The sequence below is a fragment of the Stegodyphus dumicola genome, chromosome 3, assembly GCF_044657685.1.
Source record: "Stegodyphus dumicola isolate Sdum_Otavi_A_Nest chromosome 3, ASM4465768v1".
Lineage (NCBI taxonomy): Eukaryota > Metazoa > Arthropoda > Arachnida > Araneae > Eresidae > Stegodyphus > Stegodyphus dumicola.
This window is the reverse complement of record NC_140770.1, coordinates 138,717,381-138,737,604: the sequence shown is the minus strand read 5'-3', so window position 1 is coordinate 138,737,604 and position 20,224 is coordinate 138,717,381. Positions and strand designations below refer to the sequence as shown.

Below are 20,224 nucleotides of genomic sequence, written 5' to 3'. Positions count from 1 at the left end.
TCCTGTCTGAAATGACGTCACATCTTTTTACCTGTGTATATAAAAATTATTTGTATTCAATGATGATTGAAAAATGATTTGTCTGTCAATGAGATGATTTGAATTGTGTAAAAATAAAGATGGTGATTCTTCAATTCAGTTCTGTTAGCCGCTTCATCACCCTCAGCCACTACTGTCTTCACAGCCACCACTGTCTTCGAATGCCAGAAATTAAAGTACCGAATTCATGACTACGCACTTAAAATATTGCATTTAAAAATAATAGATGCGGAAAGTACTCTAAGCTAAGCCGTGATTGGTTAAATCTTAGCTTTAGTTACCTTTTTCAAGCAATGTTACATAATATGGAAAGATGTTGAATTTGGGAGAACGGATGAATTTAGGTGGAGAGCACGATATCTAGAGTGTTAATTTTGAGATCGTCAATTATTCTTAAAGCAGCCATCGTATTTTGTTATATCTTACATATATACACATATAATTTGTAAAAAAATATGAGGAGAAAAACCTTAAATTTAAAGAATTTATTTTAAAAGGACTTGAAAAGTTAAATCCTGCATTATCACTGCGAAAATTAACATTTTTTAATTTAATAGAGAATACATAAATGAAGAAATTATCTCCTAGGAAATGTGTACTATTATGGAACCCAAAAAATGGAATGTGTAATTTATTGCATTAGAGTTGGTAATAAAAAAATAAATTAAAACAATTGTTAATTCTACTGAAAGATCCCGACTTTTCAAAGGGAATTGGAATCCCTCTTTATCACCAATTCATTATAGGATCACATTTCAATTTTCGCATTCCCGAACAAAATTCCTATTCCAATTTAAAATTTGCTAATCGATTTTATAGAATATCTGAATTATATATTCTTTATTTTTTATAGCACCACTAAATGTCTCTATGTCTGGTTAAAACTAATGGCTCTAGGTACTACCTTTTCCCACAATGCAAGGAACATACAGGCAGATTATTTTATTTAATAATAGATTACTATTAAATTTCTCAACTTTTCTTCACTCTCATTATTTCCAAGCTCTTTAGAATTTCTTAAAAAAGAATAAATTCTGGTATTAAAAAAAGCTTGCATCTGTTGAGCAATTTTCTATGTATATAATTAAAAATTAAACAATACCCATGTTACATTGCTGTTATAATTTTGACTCATGCTCAAAGATTAAGAATGATTGTAAATTCATAAAAATGATACAATATAAAAAAGTATAGTGCCCACCAGTGACCGAGCAGTAAAGTCGCTGAACACTGGTAGTTCGGTCTGAGGTTCGAATCCCGATAACGGGCTGGCTGCATGGGCGTTTTCGTGGTTTTCCCCATGTGTAATGTGTATACGAGCCAGTTTACCTTAGAAAGTCCTCCACAAAGGCATCTCTTTCCTTAGGCAGATAGCCTTCGAGGCTTTGCCATAATCACACACACACACATAAAAAAGTATCAAGAAAATTGTTTTTTTATTTTTTATATAATTTTAAGAACTCTTAGTTAACACGACTGATAGAAGCTTTAGGAGCTTGTCATGTCTTTAATTTTAAGATGAGTTGTAAAAAGAGAACTCGGTGCTGCTGAAATAGAAGACATCTTATGCTTTTCAACATTACAAAATATGGCTGTATGAGTGATGCTATGAAAAACATTGCTATCCAGTTTTCTGAAGCCGTTCAAACTGAGAAGATAGTGTACCAAGAAATGCATGCAAGTGCCATTTCTGGAGCCCAGTTTCAGAAGAATAAACATGTTTTTGTACTTAAGGACCAGACAGCAAAAGTTATAATGGCATAAGATTATTATTGTTATTATTTCTATGTATATTAACTGGTAAATGCTGCAAGCAGAAAAAAATGTAAGGAGACATTTCAACTACAACAGGGAATATAATTTCAGACATATAATGTGCTGATGAGGACAATGAATATTATGCCTGCATTGCAGGCCTACAAGATGCAGCCCATGTAACTTAATGCAGAGAACACTGTATTCAGATGATTAATATTACTGCTTTTTTGTCTAGAACCATGCTTAAACATCTGTCCACCTGAGGCAGAGAAGTAAATTCATGCTCCTTCTTAAAGGCGAATTGATGGTATCTGTTCACCAAAAGTAATCAAGTTTAATTATTTTAAATCATAATACTCTTTTAATATTTTTAATTTGAGCTTTACATGTTTAAAAAAAAGCAATGATTTGAAGCTTACAACCAGTTTAGTTTTTAAATAAAAAATATCTTTTTGATGAAAAGCAAATAACTCTCAAATAGTATGAATAGTAATGTCATTAACATAAAAAGTATTGTACTTAATTTATTCAAGCATTTTTTTTAATAATTTAATTTTTCTTGCCTTTAAGAAAGTAAAATCTCCAATATGTTTTCAGATTAGTTTTCATTACTTAATTCAGACTCTATAGAGAGAATTACCATGTTTGTTAATTTTTCTTGACCAGGTGAAGATAATATATAAATTTTTACTAGTATTTTAACTTCTAAATTTCTTATACCACTAGCAACAGTCACTGGAAACTAACCACTAGCAAAACCTTTCAGCATAACTTTTATCTTTTATTATAATTTTGGTATCAGTTCTTATTGTTAGTTCTGTATTGTCTTTTCTGATAAATGGCCTCATTCAACCTTATTTAGCAGCATTACTTAATTCCTTCTGTAATATTTTGATAATATTAACCAACCAGTTGATCACAATAAGTGATGTGTTTTCTTTGTTTTCATATGCAATTAAATAGCACTTCATTACTTCAATAACAATATCTGAATGATAACATTAATTGCATTCACATTGTCGTCTAGTGTATTCTAAGTATAATGTAAATGAAACCACTGCATAACTCTTAAGATAAATTAAATGCAGGTGCAACAGGACAGAGATGCAATCTTACATTCATACAATGGCAGGCTTCATTATGAAAAGTGGAGCAAGTCAAACTGTATATGAAAAGATATTAATAATAAAATGTATGTATTGTACAGCTCACCCAGATGAGAAAGTCGTTAGTGATTTTGACTGCCATTTCAAAGGGCCCGAGTTTGAATCCCAGAGAAAACATGGATGTAATTTTTCCATCCCTCCATAGGAGGCTGCAATGGCCCACCTGTTTGGTGCCTCCATAATAAAGAGACTACTGCTTCCGGCATTAGTAGTGGCCAATGCCAACAAATGCGAAGAACCCACCATTGGGGGGGGGGAAGGTGTACTTCATTTTTAAACATCCTTGCGTAAGCCTTAGTTTCCATCCTTGTAAACTTCTATTGATTAGCTCTATTAAAAATTTTTTTTAGCATCAGCTAAGAATTTCTAGAAAACTTGTTATAGCTCAGTGAGAGCACTAAAAACAACCATTCAGATTAATGGGAGGGAATTGATGATATGGGCAAGGTAGTACTTCCTCGACAGGTTTAGCCTATGAAGCTCATTACTACAAACAAAATTTCAGTAATAAATTTTAATGTTAGAAAATAGAGCATACAATACTATGAAACGATGCATTTTAAAAAAAAAAGAATTGATGTCATTAATTCTTTGTTTAATTCAGCTACATCAGTTTTAATACATATTTCTAGAATTAATGGAAATCATGCAATGAAGAAAGAGTACTAAAGAAACGTGATTGTGGTAAAATAATAAAATAAATAAATTAATTCATATTTTAATTGTTTTCTGCTTATAATGTTGACACTATGCTGTGTCATTACATAAACAGAGGGATGCCATTTTGTCCAAAAGAATAGTATGAAAGTTAGTTAATGGAAGTTAGAGGGTCAGCTATATATCAGAGAGGAATAAAGATGTATCAAGAATGTAATACTTGCAAATAATCATAAATAGTGTTAATAAAGTTTTGTTACTTTAAGTATGTGTTTCTGAACTAGTTTCAAATTTTAAAATTTGCAACCATTATTTCTTTTTTAAATTAATTTCTAACCTCTCATAATTAATTTGGCACCTTTTCTAGTTGTTTAGAGGAGGCATTTGCGTAATCTTTTTTCTGGCTGTGGGTTTTTTTTTTTTTTTTTTTTTTCTTTCTTATCTTTAAATCAAGATTTGGTCTGCAAATATTCATGACATTTCTGTATCTGGAAAAGACACCTGGAATCTATTTGGTATCCTATTTAACAGTATCTTTTGCTGGAAAAAGTTTTCTGTTGGGGTGTAGTATTATGTTGGAACTTTTTGTAGTCTTCTACCTATGTATGTACTATTAAGCAACCTAAAAGCCCTGGGCTATTGTGATGTCATTTTTATCTGTAACATGATGTACAGCTAATTAGAGACATTAAATCTAGATATCATACAAGTACTGTTATTAAACCACTTTAGTGTACAAATGCCTAGAACATGATGGTATGAATCATTTATAATAACCAATTTGCAATCTCAGGTTAAAGCCCATTTAACAAGGTTGGGACCCATGTTTGCTTCATATCCAGAGAGCATAATCATTTTGAAGTTTAGTTTAATTGAAGTCCTGGAAATGCAGCTGTAAAAACTAACAATATCCTTAAATTTTAAGCATGAATAGCTTAAATCTCATTAATTATTCAGCAGGTTTCATAATATATTTAAATATTCACTGGCAGCTATGAGTATGTATTTCGTAACTGAAAATTGTTCAAAGTTTTTGTAGTTAAAATTATGAATCTTGGCTATTTCAACATTAATTTTCTTTTTGTGTTTAATTTCTTAAATAACATTTAAAACTGTGGGCCGTGTGAAGGGTTGTCATTACTTATAAATTTTGTCATGAAATTTTTGTTTAAGTTGTATATAAGATCCAGTCGTGTGCGGTGCCGTAATTAATAGACTCAGATTTATCTTTTAATTTATTCACACCATCAACGTAAACTATATACACTTGTACAAATAGAAATATATATGATAATAGGATTGTTAAATTTATAAAATTACCACACTGAGCTTACTGAGCATTCAGCCTGTCCTACCAAAAGCCAGTCTCCAACTTACCCTTTTTCCGCCTAGAGGGCGTTATCTATTTTCAGGGTTAGTTTCGGAGGACAGGCACTACACCTTCCCCCGAAGATTGTGGTTGGGCAGGATGTCCAAACACATTCTGATAACAAAGCCTGGTGCTCACAATTCAACATTATAACTACTAATCAACTAAAAGAAAATATAAAATATTACAACATTTGCATAACAAAGAGTTAACTCTTACAGGTATACATTTTAAAGAAAAACTTCTAAATGGTTAAGAATGCTACACTTAAATCATCTGATTGCTGTAAGAAACTAATTTCAATAACTTTACAAATATTACTTAGTAAAGATATATCTTGCAATAAGCTTTAAAGAAAATAAGGAAATTAACAATTAATCTAAAGACTGAAATTAAAGTCTTTATGAATTGTCCATAAATGTGTTTAAACCATAAAAAGAAGTAAATAAATAAATAAAAAAAAAAAAAAAAAAAAAAAAAAAAAAAACGGATATTCATCCTTCTATCAATCTGGATAAAGCATCTGCGTTACCCAGTTTGACTCTTGGTAGATGCTTCATGTCTATTTCGTATTTTTGTAAAGCAAAAGCCCAACGTTGTAATCTAGATGATTGCGGTGCACATTTTGTCAGGTAAGGTAAAGGATTATGGTCGGTGTAAAGTTCAACTTTGGATCTAAAAATCCAGGTTTAAAATTTTTTCAAACTCCACACAATAGCATAGCTTCTCTTTCAATAGTAGACCACGATTGCTGAGCTCGAGTTAACTTCTGACTTGCATAGGCTATGGGATAATTGCGTTCATTGAAATTTTGTGACAAACATGCTGCAACTCCTATTTGTGAGGCATCACAATGTATAATGAATGGTTGCCCCAAAACTGGTGTATACAACGATGGAGCTTTAATCAGAGCATTCTTGAATTTCTCGAAAGCAATGTCGTGCTCTTCTTTCCAAGGTATTTCCTCATGCATCTTCTTCTTTGTAAGTTCAGTAAATGGATATACTAATTCAGAATATTTTGGAATATAGTCCCTATAGTAGTTACATAGGCCTAATAAACTTTGAGTTGCTTCTTGGTCTTTGTTTTTGTTAATCTGGAAATTGCTTCTATCTTCTCAGGATTGGCTTGATGTTTTCCAGATCCGATTACATGACCCAAATATTTGATTTGCGGTTTGGCAAAATCACATTTGCTGGTAATGACTGTAAAGTGAAGCTCTTCCAACTTAGTGAGTATCATATCTAAATGAACCGTATGAGATTTCCAGTCCTTTGAAAATATCGCAATTTCATCAATATATGCTCTGGCAAAGTCTTTGTATTCATGGAGTGCTTTATTGATTTCCTTTAGATCTTGTTAGACGTGAATTCTTTCTGTTTTTGAAATGTTGCTGCAGCATTTTTCAGACCAAAACTCATAACTTTAAATCTGTACTGTTGTCGATGGGTTTTAAACGAAGTGTGATCACGACTTTCAGGATCTATAGGAATAGCCCAATAACCTCGTAGTAAATCCAGTGTTGATATTATATTAGCTTGTCCTATTGAATGTATAAGTTCTGAAGCATTTTGCATAGGAAAATCATCAGTAATTGTTACAGAATTCATTGCACGATAATCAACACACAATCGAATTCTTCCATCTTTCTTGTTCACACAAACTATGGGATATGCAATTTCTGTACTGCTTTCTTCTATTAAATCAAATTCTAACAGCTCTTCAATTTGTTCATCAACTTTGGATTTTAAAGTTTACGGAAACTGGTAGATATGTGGCTTTTTCCTTTCTTGATTGGGTTTTAATTTTATTTTGTGAAAACCCACCTTTGCAATTTTCACTTTACCAGTAAATAATGGTTCGTGCTTTCTTATGAGTTGTTGAATTTGCTGCTGTTGATCACTTGTTAAATGTTCAAGTTGCAATTTTTGGAGAACAACTTCCATATCTTGAGACGAAGCTTGCAGAGTTGGATGAATCTCTCCAAATTCTTCTTCATTTTCGAAAATAATTCCCACAGCATTTACTCAAGCGATATACTTTCTGATTTTATTCATGTGAACATGTCTTACTTTCCCATCTGAGAGTTTATATGAATGAGGTGGACAGTACTTTATAATCTCCCCTGGACCAGTCAATCTTGCATAAAGTTTATTGGACGAATCGGGAATAATCAAATAAACTTTTGTCTCCTACTTCGAATCGGGAATAAGCAAATAAACTTTGTCTCCTACTTTGAATTCTTTAGGTATAGCTTGACGATTAAAGTAATTCGAATAAGCTGCCTGTTTCTCAGATGCTATCAAGGATGCTTGATCGGCTGCTCGTTCTAAGTTTATTTTCATTTCTTGTAAATAATCAACGACCCTGACAGATTGCTTCATATTTAACCCCTTCGCGCCGACTGTCACGTATACGTGCCAGCAACGAACACACTTACCTACCGGCCGACACGCAGGCGTGCCAGAGCATTTTTGCGTTTACTACCGACTGTCACGTATTTGTGCCAGTACCCTGGAACGTTTTTCAAACTATAATTTCTGCCACAAGATGGCACTGTATGTCCATATGGTTTCAGATACATGTACGTTAGACCTTCTACTCGAAATGAGAGAAGCATATTTTTGATTATATAAACAAACGGGGAACTAAATGTTTCCGAATGGCGTGATTTATGACGTCTCTTTAAATCGCACTTTATTCGCACGTGGTAGTTGTTTATTGTAAGTAGAAGTTTTATATGCGCTAAAACGTTGAGTATTTAGGTTTACAGTTCAGTTTTTAGAAAATAATTAGATCTTGTTAGACGTGAATTCTTTCTGTTTTTACCGTTTCAATGTCGAAGCGTCGAAAATGTTTAACAGAGCATGAAATAGCAGAAATGATGCAAAATATTTCAGATATTGATTCTGAAATTCTGATATTGATTCTGAAAGATTAACTGAAAGACATTTTCCAAAACTTTGTTCAGAAGAGACTGATAAGAAAATTAGACGACGATGCTTCGTTTGTTCGCATTCCCGGAAAAATCCTCCAAAACGGCAAATGAGTTATTACGAGTTCAAGGAATGTAACGTAGGACTGTGTGTAGATCCCTGTTTTCAAATTTTTCATACGAAAAGAGAATTTTAAGTAATATATTTAGTTTTCAGATGTATAATGTTAAAAGTCATAAAATGGTGAGTAATTAAAATAAAATGAGTAAAATATGCATTTAAACTAGAAATAAGGTAATTAAAGTATATATATAAAAAATATTTATAAAGCATAAACCGTTTAAATACTCTATAGAGCATTATTAAACAATGCGCTGATACTTCGGAAATTTCATGGATTTAGGCTTAGTAGCAAAAAAGCCCCCGGCCCTGGAGAGACGCTCACGGAAGACACTGCTGGCCTCCGTGATAAGAGCGCGTTTTCGCTACCCGGCTCGAAGGGGTTAGGGGTATCGGTATTTCACCACTCCAACTAGATTTCAGAACACTCAATGGACCACGTATCTCTCGACCATACATTAACTTGAACGGAGAAACCTCTGTAGTAGAATTGGGAACCTCGCGATAAGCAAAGAGCAAATATGGTAGATACTTATCCCAATTAGATGGATTACTTTTGCTGTGCTTATCAAAGTCATCACTTTTCTGTGATTTATTACTTTCGGAAGTAGTTTTATTTTGATTTTCGCATTTAAATTTCTTCTAACAGTCTTTAGCTATATGTTGGAAAGATCCACAAATATAACAATCTTTTTAAAATTTAGTAATTAAAATTACCGCTCGACAAGTCCATTACTAGCTGGATATCCTGGAACTGAAAATCTAGGATAACATTCAAGACGCTTCATAAATTCTTGTGTCAGTTGAGAAATAAAGTTAGTTCCTTGGTCACTTGCTATAATTTTCAGAATACCAGTTCTTGTAAGTATTTCCAACAGAGCATCACAAGTAGCTTTTGCCGTTAAAGAACGTAATGGAATGGCTTCTGGCCAATGTGAATGTTGATCCATTAAACATAAAACATATACTATATGTTTTCTACCGAAGGAGGTTCTATAGGACCTATAATATCGATATTAACAACTTCGAAGGGTAAATAAGGTCTTAGAACTAGGGTAATAGGAATTCTATCAGTTATTTTTTCGGTACTTCTTAACTGACATGGTTCGCAATATAGGCAATATTCAGTAATATCATTAGTCATATTGAGCCAGTAGAAATTATATCTGATTCTCTCTTTTGTTTTCTTTATTCCCATGTGAGCCCCGAAAACAGATTCATGTACTAATTTTAAAACATCTTTTCTTCAACTTTTTGGAAGAACTAACTGCTGAACTGAATCTCCCATTACTTTATCCTTATGAAAAATTATATTATCAAGTTCCATAAAATTTCCTTTTCCCTGTTTTAAATTAATTCTGACTTCTTCTAAAGTCGCGCAAGACATCTGCTCCTCTCGAAATTCCAGTACATCATTACATTGATTATTTTCTAATATCTGTATTTGAGTTGTTACTGAATGTGTGTTGGCATATGAATTATCCCTATTTTCTATTTTAGTTTCTTCATATGGCTGAGAAATGTTTATTTCAGGCGTATTTGACTCCACATAGTCTAAACATTCATTCGTTTTGCTTTCCAAATTCATTTCCCCCATTAAATTTGTTCCCCCTTCAAACTTGCATCCATCGTGCAAGAGTTCAAAGGTTTGTATGGGTAATAAACAATCTACGTTCAAGCAATCTGTTACTGCTGCCAAAATGTCTACCAGGTAGCTTAATAAATCAGAATCCTCATCTTTCAGTGACATAAAGAATTTTATTAATTTTGCTTCTATTTCTTCGCCAAATGCAGATATTAACTTAATTTTTCCATTATCTTGATCAGTTGGTGGTACAATATTACTGTTTAATACTAGAATTTGTGTACCTGAATCGATAATAGCATCAATTTCTTTATTTTCAACTAATATTTTCGCATATTGCAAAGGCTAAATTTCGACTTGTTTCTTCTCGAGGTATTCTGTATTAATCTGAGACACAACCGCATCACTTTTCTGTGATTTATTACTTTCGGAAGTAGTTTTATTTTGATTTTCGCATTTAAATTTCTTCTGACAGTCTTTAGCTATATGTTTGAAAGATTCACAAATATAACAATCCTTTTTAAATTTAATAATTTTGGGCAAACCATCTGGTTTTCACATAGGAGGGGTACATAGCGGGTACTTTTGGTTTCAATATTCGGTGTTTTCTGAGAACAACTACCGATATCATTTAAAGATTTTCTTTTACATGCGAAGAACGTGTCACATTGCTTTCTGATTTCCGCAGGTTTTAACCAAGTATCACCTTGTTTTACATTTATATGCATGGCTGTCTCGTGATCAAGAGTTTGCATTAATTTATCGGCTACAGTTATTTCATGGACTGTATTTAAATCATTCGCATTCCTTAAAGAGCAATAATATTTCCACTGTGTCATTAACCAGGCTGCAAATTGTGCATGTGTTTTCCCTGACTGATGTTTAGCCTTTCGAAACATATCCAAAGTTAGCTAATAATCTTTTAAGATTTTATTCTTAACTGCTTTGTAATTTTTGACATCATCTTCACTAACATAAATCAAAGCATTTGTTGCATTTTCACCTAAAAGATTTATCAAAATTTCGGCTTTGTATTCTTCTGGTACATTTTCAATCTTAAATGCTCTTTCTAGCAAAGAGAAATAAAGTGTCCATGATTCTGGACGAGTTGGATCGGATATCGTTAAAGTTTTTATGCTTTTAATTAAATTTTCTAATGATGTGTTATCCGAAAGATTAAAATTAGATGAAGCTGTAAGTTTCGCAATTTCTAATTCGTGTTCTTTTTCTAATTTAAACTTTTCTAATTCTTCAGCTGATTTCCTATCGTCAATTATGGATATTAGCATAGATTTAATGAATTCAGGATCAGTTTTGTAATCATTACTGTTGGTAATTTTATCTTTCAGTTCTGTGAGTTTAAGACTTTCATCAGCATCCTGACCTAGTTCTTTTGCCAATAAAAATAAATCTTGTTTCTTGAGACCTTTAACAAAGAACATTTTGCGACTTTCTTACAACTTTGTAATATAGCGCTAATTAGTTTAAACTTATTATAGTAACTTATAATTTATCTCATTATCCAGTTTACGTAACTAAAATTTAGAGTCACTTTAAAATAATAGGTAAGCATAAATCACATACCTTTTCTCCGTTGAAGCATTAGTTTCGATTCTAATTGTGTTGTACTGTGACAGTGTAAGATCCAGCCGTGTCCGGTGCCGTAATTAATAGACTTAGATTTATCTTTTAATTTATTCACACCATCAACGTAAACTATATACACTTGTACAAATAGAAATATATATGATAATAGGATTGTTAAATTTATAAAATTACCACACTGAGCTTACTGAGCATTCAGCCTGTCCTACCAAAAGCCAGTCTCCAACTTACCCTTTTTCCGCCTAGAGGGCGTTATCTATTTTCAGGGTTAGTTTCGGAGGACCAGGCACTACATTGTAACTGTCTATAAATTTTATATTTCGTTCTGATGCCTTTCTTATATTTTGATCTAATTTGCTTGTTTAATTGTTTCAGTGTATTTCCAGTATTTAAGTCATAACTTCAATGGATTTTTCTATTTGAATTTGTGTATCATTTTCAGAATTTATTTATGTAACAAGAAGTTTAGACAAATGATTCATAGTTAATGTGAATCACACTCACAAAGCAGTTTCTGGAAACTTATCTTGGATTAAAATATTTTATGCCATTCCATGCATATCAAGTATCAAAAAAATGGTGGATGTTTCATTTAACTGTTTATAGCACCAAATGAACTGTGGAAGATAGTTTTTCTTCCCTGCTGTTTCTAAAAACTAAGATGTCTTCAAGGCTCATTACAGGGAATTTTTCTTCCCTTCTGTTTCTAAAAATTAAAATGTCTTCAAGAGTCATTATAGGGATAATTCTTAATAAGTAAGTTAGATTTATATAAGATGAAGTAATTTTCAAATGGAAATAATAGTGATGTATAAGGGAAATAAGTTAATGATTCTAAATACTTACTAAACTTTAAGAAATGAATATGAGCTTTTATAAAAATATGTATGCCAATCTTCATCTAGAAAACGACAGCTGTGCATGAGTAAAAAATTCCTTAATAATTAGATATTTGAGTATTAAGTGTCATAAATATTTTATATCCAAAGTGAAGAAAAAATATAGCATTTTTATTTTGGTAATTTTCTTCATTCATATCCTGCATGAGTTTAAATATTTCCACATAAAATTGAGTATATATTTCAAAAATGTAAGAACAAATTATTATGTAGATGGTTTATACCAGAATATATATTTTAAATAATTTGTTCTTTTAAATACCATAATAAAATCACTTTTGTACCTTAAATTGCAAGAAAATGATTTAGTACTTAGATACTAACTCTTACTTTTGCTCAAAGTTGGCTTATCAAAGTTAATCTGGCAGTGCTTATCAAAGTTAATCTTCTTCACTAAGTAACTCGGCAGCATTTTTATCACCACTTTTTTACAGCCCGATATAGATTGCACATGTTTATAGTCTTGTTGCTTTTATGTCTATGCAGACTGTTGCTGATATTTGCACATGTATTTTAAATTTTGTAGAGACGTGCTAATTTTCTGTGAGTGTTGTGGCAAGTAATATATATTTGCATTTAATTTTTATTGTATTCCTTGTATAATTATAGATTTCTGGATTTTCCCAGTTATGCAACTGAAATTATCTGTCTTGTTCAAGGAAATGCTGCCAGATACTATTTGAAAATATACTTCTCATCAAATGGGGCTGTATATTAAGAAAGATAGCATTGTATGCATAGTGCAATATCTGTAAATACACACAAATTGTCAGAATGTATGCTGGAAATTGGTTTAAACAAAATTGTGTAGTTTAAATAACTGTATAATTTATTTTTTGCTGCTGTACAATTAAAGTACAAGTACTAATTATTCTTATGACAGATTGAGAGATTTTAATGATGTTTCTAGTTATTAATTCTTATACTTAGTTTTAAGAATGCATTAAAGATATTTCTTTATTACAGGTCTTTAGTTTTAGATTTATTATTGCTATATCTGAAACTTTAACTTGACATTTTATAAATTAAGTAAAAAATTTATAAATAAATACTAATGTTCAAAGTACAGCTATTTATGATTATAGCTTTTTAAGTATACCTATGACTATGTTAAGTGTATTACACACAGTATATTAATATTAAAGTTAAATTAGTATATGTGACTATAATTCAAGACTGCGTAAGGCAATTTTAATATATAAGAAGTGTCTTACAGTAAAAAATTTCTTTACCAGGAACAGATTTATTAGATTGTGAATGGAACCACATTAATTAAATGTTTCAAGTGGAAAAATTTAAGTGAGTTACACTGTATGTTTAAGTAAACATTTTTCTAATTGAAACAATTTACGGAAATGACCTCTGCTGCACTGCATTTCTGTTTTATGTTAGGTAGTCCTTACTTCCCACATTATTATTGAAAAATATGTGATTTAATGAAGTTTTGTTTTTTTCTGAAGTAAAGAAAGTTTGTTTTTATCCATGTTTTTAAGCATATGTTTTATGCAGAATGCTAAAATTTTCTGAAAGAAAATTGTGATACTCCCAAGTTTGTAAAAAATCTTTTAAATTATTATTTTGTTATGTATAATTCTGATAGTCTTGATTGGCATGTACAAACTCTTTTGTACAATTCTTAATATTTTAACTTCAAAATATGTAAGTGATATAAGTCAGATAAATAACAGATATTAATTTAAAATTTCTGTTTGTATTATTGCATGTGTAGCATGTACTAAATTTGCTGCATTTTGATGTATTTTGAAAAATTTCATGTGTGATTAGTTTGAGCATGCCATTATGATAAATATGTTAAATCAGATATACATATGTAAATTACTTCTGAACAGGTTGTCATTCAGTGTGAGTAATTTGGTACTTTTTTATGTGCTTGAATGCCTGGAATGTATAAAAGTTAATCCAGAAATCTGCTCTCTGGTAACTGCTAGTGAAGTTATGTTATTATGGAGAAAACATTATTTTTCTTTGTTATTATTATATAAAATTAAAAAAGGAGGAGTTTTTTTTTTAATGTCTTAGGAATACAATCAATGAAAAATTTGGGAAAAATGTAATATTGATAATATTGATGTATGTGCTGACAGTTTATCATCATAAATTTAAAATCCTATTAGGAAATTTCTGCCAGTAATAACTTGAAATCCTAAACATTTAAGTCATTTATTAAATATGATATATGAATATCATTTTTTTTTTTTCAAGACATAATTTTTAATGGAATAAAAACTGTTTTAGACTGTGTAAAAGTTTTTTATAATTACAGTAGCTCTCAATTTTCACACTTTTTTAAAGATTTGTGTGGATATTGCAAAAATTCTTAGCTCGTATTGAGCATGGTAACTTGCACTCACTCACACTTTGCCTAATAGAGCAATCAATTTCTTGGAATTGTTGAGACATCACTAAGGTTCAGAGCCCCGATGGCAGAAGTCGAATATATACAGTGTACTAAACAGGTTTAGTTAGGGTATGTGTTGATGAGTTTGTGTTTTGCCAATTTATTTGTTTATTTTTAAATATTTTGCCCTTATAAACTTGAATGAGAAACAGAGAAATTTTGGTGTTGACATGAACAAAACGAAATTAGACAAAATTGGAAATAATTTGATATTTTAAAAGTGGTGTATCTTTTGCTTCAGTCATCCATTCATATGACATAAACAAGTCAACGATATGTTCAGCTTTGGAAAACAGGAATAGAATTTAAGGAGTATGTTCAAAATTATGGAAATATATCAAGAATTGTTTCCAGAGGACACGGCATAGGATGAAATGGAAAGATCATTGTCGTTATGGATTGTTGATCAACATGAAAACAATGTTCCTCTGAGTTTTTCAATTATTTTAGCTAAGGCTTTTAGTTTGCATGAAGATTGGAAGACTAAATTAACAGAAGATTCTAGCACAGTGTTTTAAACAAGTAATGACAAGTTCAGCTTAAAATAAGTATTATTTATATAATATTCAATTCAGTAGTGAATCAGCTGATGCAGATAAATTTGCTGCAAGGAATTTATTTCCTCATTGCCCAGAAATATTGTAAATGGAAAATATTTGATGTAGAAGAGATGGGTTTATTTTGCAATAAAATGCCTAATCGTACATTCATATGAAAGGAAGAACCAGTTGCCTCTGGACAAAAATCTTCTAAAAAGGGATTGACATTGTTTCTTGGTGGAAATCTCTGTTAATGATTTAAAATTGAAGCCAGTGTTAGTTTATCGAGCAGAAAATCCCAGAGCATTGACAGGGAATGATAAAGAATTACTTCCAGTCATTTGGAAATCAAATAAAAAAGGCCTGGAACACTGTTTTAGTTTACAGATTATAGAGAATTTTTATGTACACTGCACAAAGGGGGAAAGATGGGACAGTTCTATATCTCCTGTTCTACTGGGCTGATTGACAAACTACAAATTGTGTTTTTCATGTCTTGAAAGCGCGACTTAGGATATATATTAGATTTTTATATAACATTGTTCTAGCGTAGGAATTTTGACACAAAATCAGACTTGTTCTGAAATAACATACCAATTTTTTTCCGTATTTTGATTCTACGAATCAAGTTATGCCTAAATATTAAATTTTGCAAAATTTCGGATGAAATGGAGAAATTCAAAAATTTATCTTGGGACATTTTTTTTCAGTTTGCACCAAGAATAATTCACTTGGTGAACTTCTTAATATATGGCAACCAATTTTCCTGTCCCTTCCATTATGCTGGAGCGGAAAAAAAGGAAAATCTCGTTCTTACCTTTTCACATTGTGAATGAGCGGGGAAAAAAGTCACATCATTCCTACTTTCAAATAATTTTAGCAAAGTGTCTAAACCACATTTGGTATTTTATCACTTTCAACAAATATACCAAATTTCAAAACGTGCAATATATAAATTCATGTATATCTTCAGAAATTTTGAATAAAAAACTGTAATTTTTTGCAGCTATGCTTAGAAATATGTCTACTTTAAAATGATGGTAAAAATTTATAGATTATAATACAATTTTTGTTTTGAAAAATTTATAAAAATTGTTTTTAAAATAAATCATAAAAAATTGGTGAATTTCATTTGGAATGAACCTGGATTTCGATATGCAAAAGGAAGAATCAAATAAGTTTAATAAAAAAAGAGAGATTGATAAATATATACCAAACTCAATTAGCATTGAAGAGATAAAATTTTAAGAGCTAGTTTTGTAAAAATCACATGAATAGTTTTAAGTAGTTTAATTTTTTAAAAACTACTCGTGTGGTTTTTACAAAACTTGGTAGTTTGGCGTAATATGAGTCATAGAATTGAAATATGGAAAAATTTGGTATGTTATTTCAGAAAAAGTCCGATTTTGTGTCAGAATAACTATGTTAGAACAATGCTATATACTAAGTCATGCTTTCATGACATGAAAAACATAGTTTGGATTTCATCAGTTGGCCCAGTAGAATGAGAGATATAACCCCCCCCCCCCCCCCCCCCCGGGCAGTCTACCTTGAAGATGCGTGTATGTCCAGGGTAACTGTAGATCAAATTTGTCTGTATGTTCGTACAGACTACACTCAAGTTGTATGATAATTAAAATATATTTGCTCTTAAAATTATTTGAAGAATATGCTGTACATACCAAAAGTCCTTTGAGCAGTAAGAAATTTTTGTTCAGAGGGGCTATTTTAGTATTAAAATCAATGGGCTTTTCCTTCTTTTTGTTCTAGTCTTTCAGGTGCCACATCAGTTAACCTTTTATACTCGAGAGGTGACTCTCAGACATTACTCTGATCTGATTCAAGCGGTAACAATGTTTATTTAGGTTTAGTTTGGGCAGTATCATTTCATGAGTATATTCACCAACACATTCGTATAAAAAAATCTGCCAATCTTTGATCTTAAATAATCTTCTTAGATTTATTATTATACATTTGTCTTCAACATTAGTTCAAACTCAGCAATCATGGCAATAGGAATATTATTTTAAAAGCCTGATAAGCATGGAATATGATGAAGGAATCAGTTCAAGTGAAGATGAGTTCAATTTTTCGTTGATGAAGAAAGAAATTATGTCTGTTCATCGACTACTTAACAACAGAGAGGAAGAAAGCCGTGAAGAAGATAATGATGAACTAAGATGCATGAGAAGGCAAAAAATCAAGATAATAGATAGTGAATGTGAAAGTTAGTCATTCCACATAAAATTCATAGTACACCTGCACAGAATTTGAAGAAATACCACGAAGAATACCAATTACTTTTGAAAGAGCTAGAGGACCGCAGATATCTTTAGACATAAAAGAACCATTGGATTTCTTTAAATTGCATGTGAGATCATTTTAACTTAACTGTAAGAAATTCACCAAATTTTTGGAAAATCATCATCAATTTGCTGGTTCACCCAAAGCGAAAAAGGCCTTGAGTGCAAAAACTTAAGGACAGAGAATAGAGTCTTAATAGCCTCAACAGGGGTTATCCTATTGCATGCATTCGTGGTGCCAGAATCATGAAGCAAGAATTGGACACTTTTTAATGAAAGGTCTTTTAGCTACAGTCTGAGTCTCTTATATATTTTTTTACTATTTGGTCATTTTGTGAAATCATTGCTATGATATTTATTCTTATCAGAGAAAGCTTGGAAGAATTGGATGGAGTCATAACATTACCTTTTTATCAACTGGGTATTTTTAATTTGGTTTGTCAGTGTAATAACTGCCTTAATATTATCAATATATATTTTAAATCATGTGAGCTTATTGGGCTATGTGATTCTTGAATGGAAACGTTTTGATTACGTTTCATATCTAAATTATTTTTATAATTTTCATGTAGATGTAATTCTTGTAATTTGAAATAATTTCTGTAATGTTGTTTATGCCCTTTTTATTATATATTAAAACATTTTCTTTAATATAATATCAGGATAGAGAACAAGATCGAGCAGAAGGACCAAATAATGATAATGGTAAAATTCAGATGTCTTTGCCAATACGATCTCAAAGTTACAACAATGTTTCTTCCAAAAGTGCCTCTGATGCATCTGAAACAGCAAAAGGGTCTTCCTCCGAAGAAGTTTTGCAACCTTACATGGTTAGAACACGCTCAGATTCTGGCCGTCCATTAACTGACCAGGTGTTTTTTTTTATCATTAAACTCTGTTTTAAAAATTTTTGGTATATACTAATTAATATTACTGGGTTTCAATTCAAGGGAGGGATATGCAGATCCAGTTTGGGGCTGTGTTCATTATTGATGTTCAGCCAGCTCAGACTAGTGTGGCAAAACAACTTCATAAAATAATTTTAGTTCTGCAAAAAAATGTTTGCAAATTGAAATATTTATTAATTTATTGCTACTTTATCTAATTTTATCTATAATTGAGACAATGAACCACTTCTTAATTTTTTTTAAATTTCAGTACTGGTTGTGGAATGCTTTTTGATACCTAAATCGTAATTTATGATGGTGCAGCTAAATACAATCAGTTCTTCTTAACCCTCATGACCCCAACGATTTTGTACAAGAGATGTTTTCAGATAATATTATGCATTTCTAGAATTATTTGTTCATATTTTGCGATGAAAATCGTGGAAATTGCACCATGCGAGGTTTGTTGGTCATGTTTTTCAATCTGTCTGCTGCAATTACATAAATTGTATAGAAAATCATACAATTAAAATTAAAATACATACCCATGTTATACCCCCAAAAAATAGTTTTAAACTATCATATATATATATATACACAATACAAAGTCTGAAATCCAGACTCGTCGGAACTTTGGCGATTCCGGATTTGGGATTTTTCCAGATGTTAGATCATCAGTTTAAATATAGTAAGATGGCATGTAGAAATTATAAAATGAAAAATATGAAATCTTGATTTATGATCTAAAGGGTATCAAAATTTACAAAAAAATGATTACTACTTATTTGTTTACTTTATTAAGCATTTCTTTCAATGTAAGTTGTTTAAGTTGTTTCATTTTTGTGCTGTTACTTCAGTTATGTACACAGACATAATTTCTTGTTTATTACATTGTTGAAGTCTTGTAACTGATCTTTCGAGAATTCCCGCTAACTTGTCATTCGAAATTTTCTCATTTTCAGTAACTTCTCTGTCACTTTTTTCACTATCGGTAGCGGTATTTTCTGGATTTAAAACCATAGGACAGATTTCGCCATCCATTAATTGATTGATGATTGAGAAGCATTGTGATCACAATGAGAAATTTCTTTTATATCATCTTCATTTATTACCACTTCTCTACATTTCTTTAAAAAATCAGTTAATTGGAAAATTTTATCTTTGTTTTGCGATATCAAAATACCTTTAAAATTAGCGGCTATCATAATCAAATTTAGCTGTCTTTTACTATACATATTTGGCTATGCATCATGAGCTTGGCGACTAACAACAATTTGTTCCGTTAAATTTTATCTTGTTTTTATCGTGCACCGAGACAATAAAGCCTGAATTGTATTAGTTTAGTTATTTATTATACTTATGTCTATTTATTGCACATGCTTATCAGAGTTCTGAATAAATATATTTCCACATATACTTAAGCCTTATTGAGAGCCAGCACTACATATCTTACCGCCTGATGCAGTCTCTTTGGGTCCTAAATTCTGCAACCCTCGGTGCGGCCGCTGGTTCTGGGTTTATGTGAATAACAAGTCAGTTATTCTTAATTCAAATAGTCCTAAATGTAATCTTTGGGTCTATGAGTATCATCAGCAAAATCTATTTTTAGCATATGGAAAGAAATTTTCGGTAAATTTTTACTCGTCAACATTTTTTAGTACATTTAACTTAAATCTAATTGTTGTCAAATGTAATGCCAACATAAAAGGTTACTCTAGTCCTTTATTATTCAATTACTAACATTAAAAAAAAAAAATTGTTTAGGCATCTCTACATGAGTCATTACTCAAGTTGTCATGTTTTGATAAACATGCGGTGATGAAAAGAAAGTATAATAAATAATGATTCGCCAGGTTGGTGTCAGATCAATGATGTATCTATGTGGAATGTTTCAGTTTGAGATCTGTGCTCAGGAGATACGCAGCAACGGAGCAAAATTACT

General features: G+C 31.1%; 1 protein-coding gene across 4 annotated transcripts in view; it reads left to right on the top strand.

Moving 5' to 3' along the window:
• Positions 1-20,224, top strand: part of LOC118193930 (WD repeat-containing protein 44) — a 156,593-nt gene that overhangs the window by 57,203 nt on the left and 79,166 nt on the right. For all 4 annotated transcript variants that reach the window (XM_085813353.1, XM_085813354.1, XM_085813352.1 and 1 more), the window contains one exon: positions 18,058-18,267. In XM_085813353.1, coding sequence (XP_085669479.1) covers positions 18,058-18,267 — 210 coding nt within the window. The remainder of the gene's footprint in view (positions 1-18,057; positions 18,268-20,224) is intronic.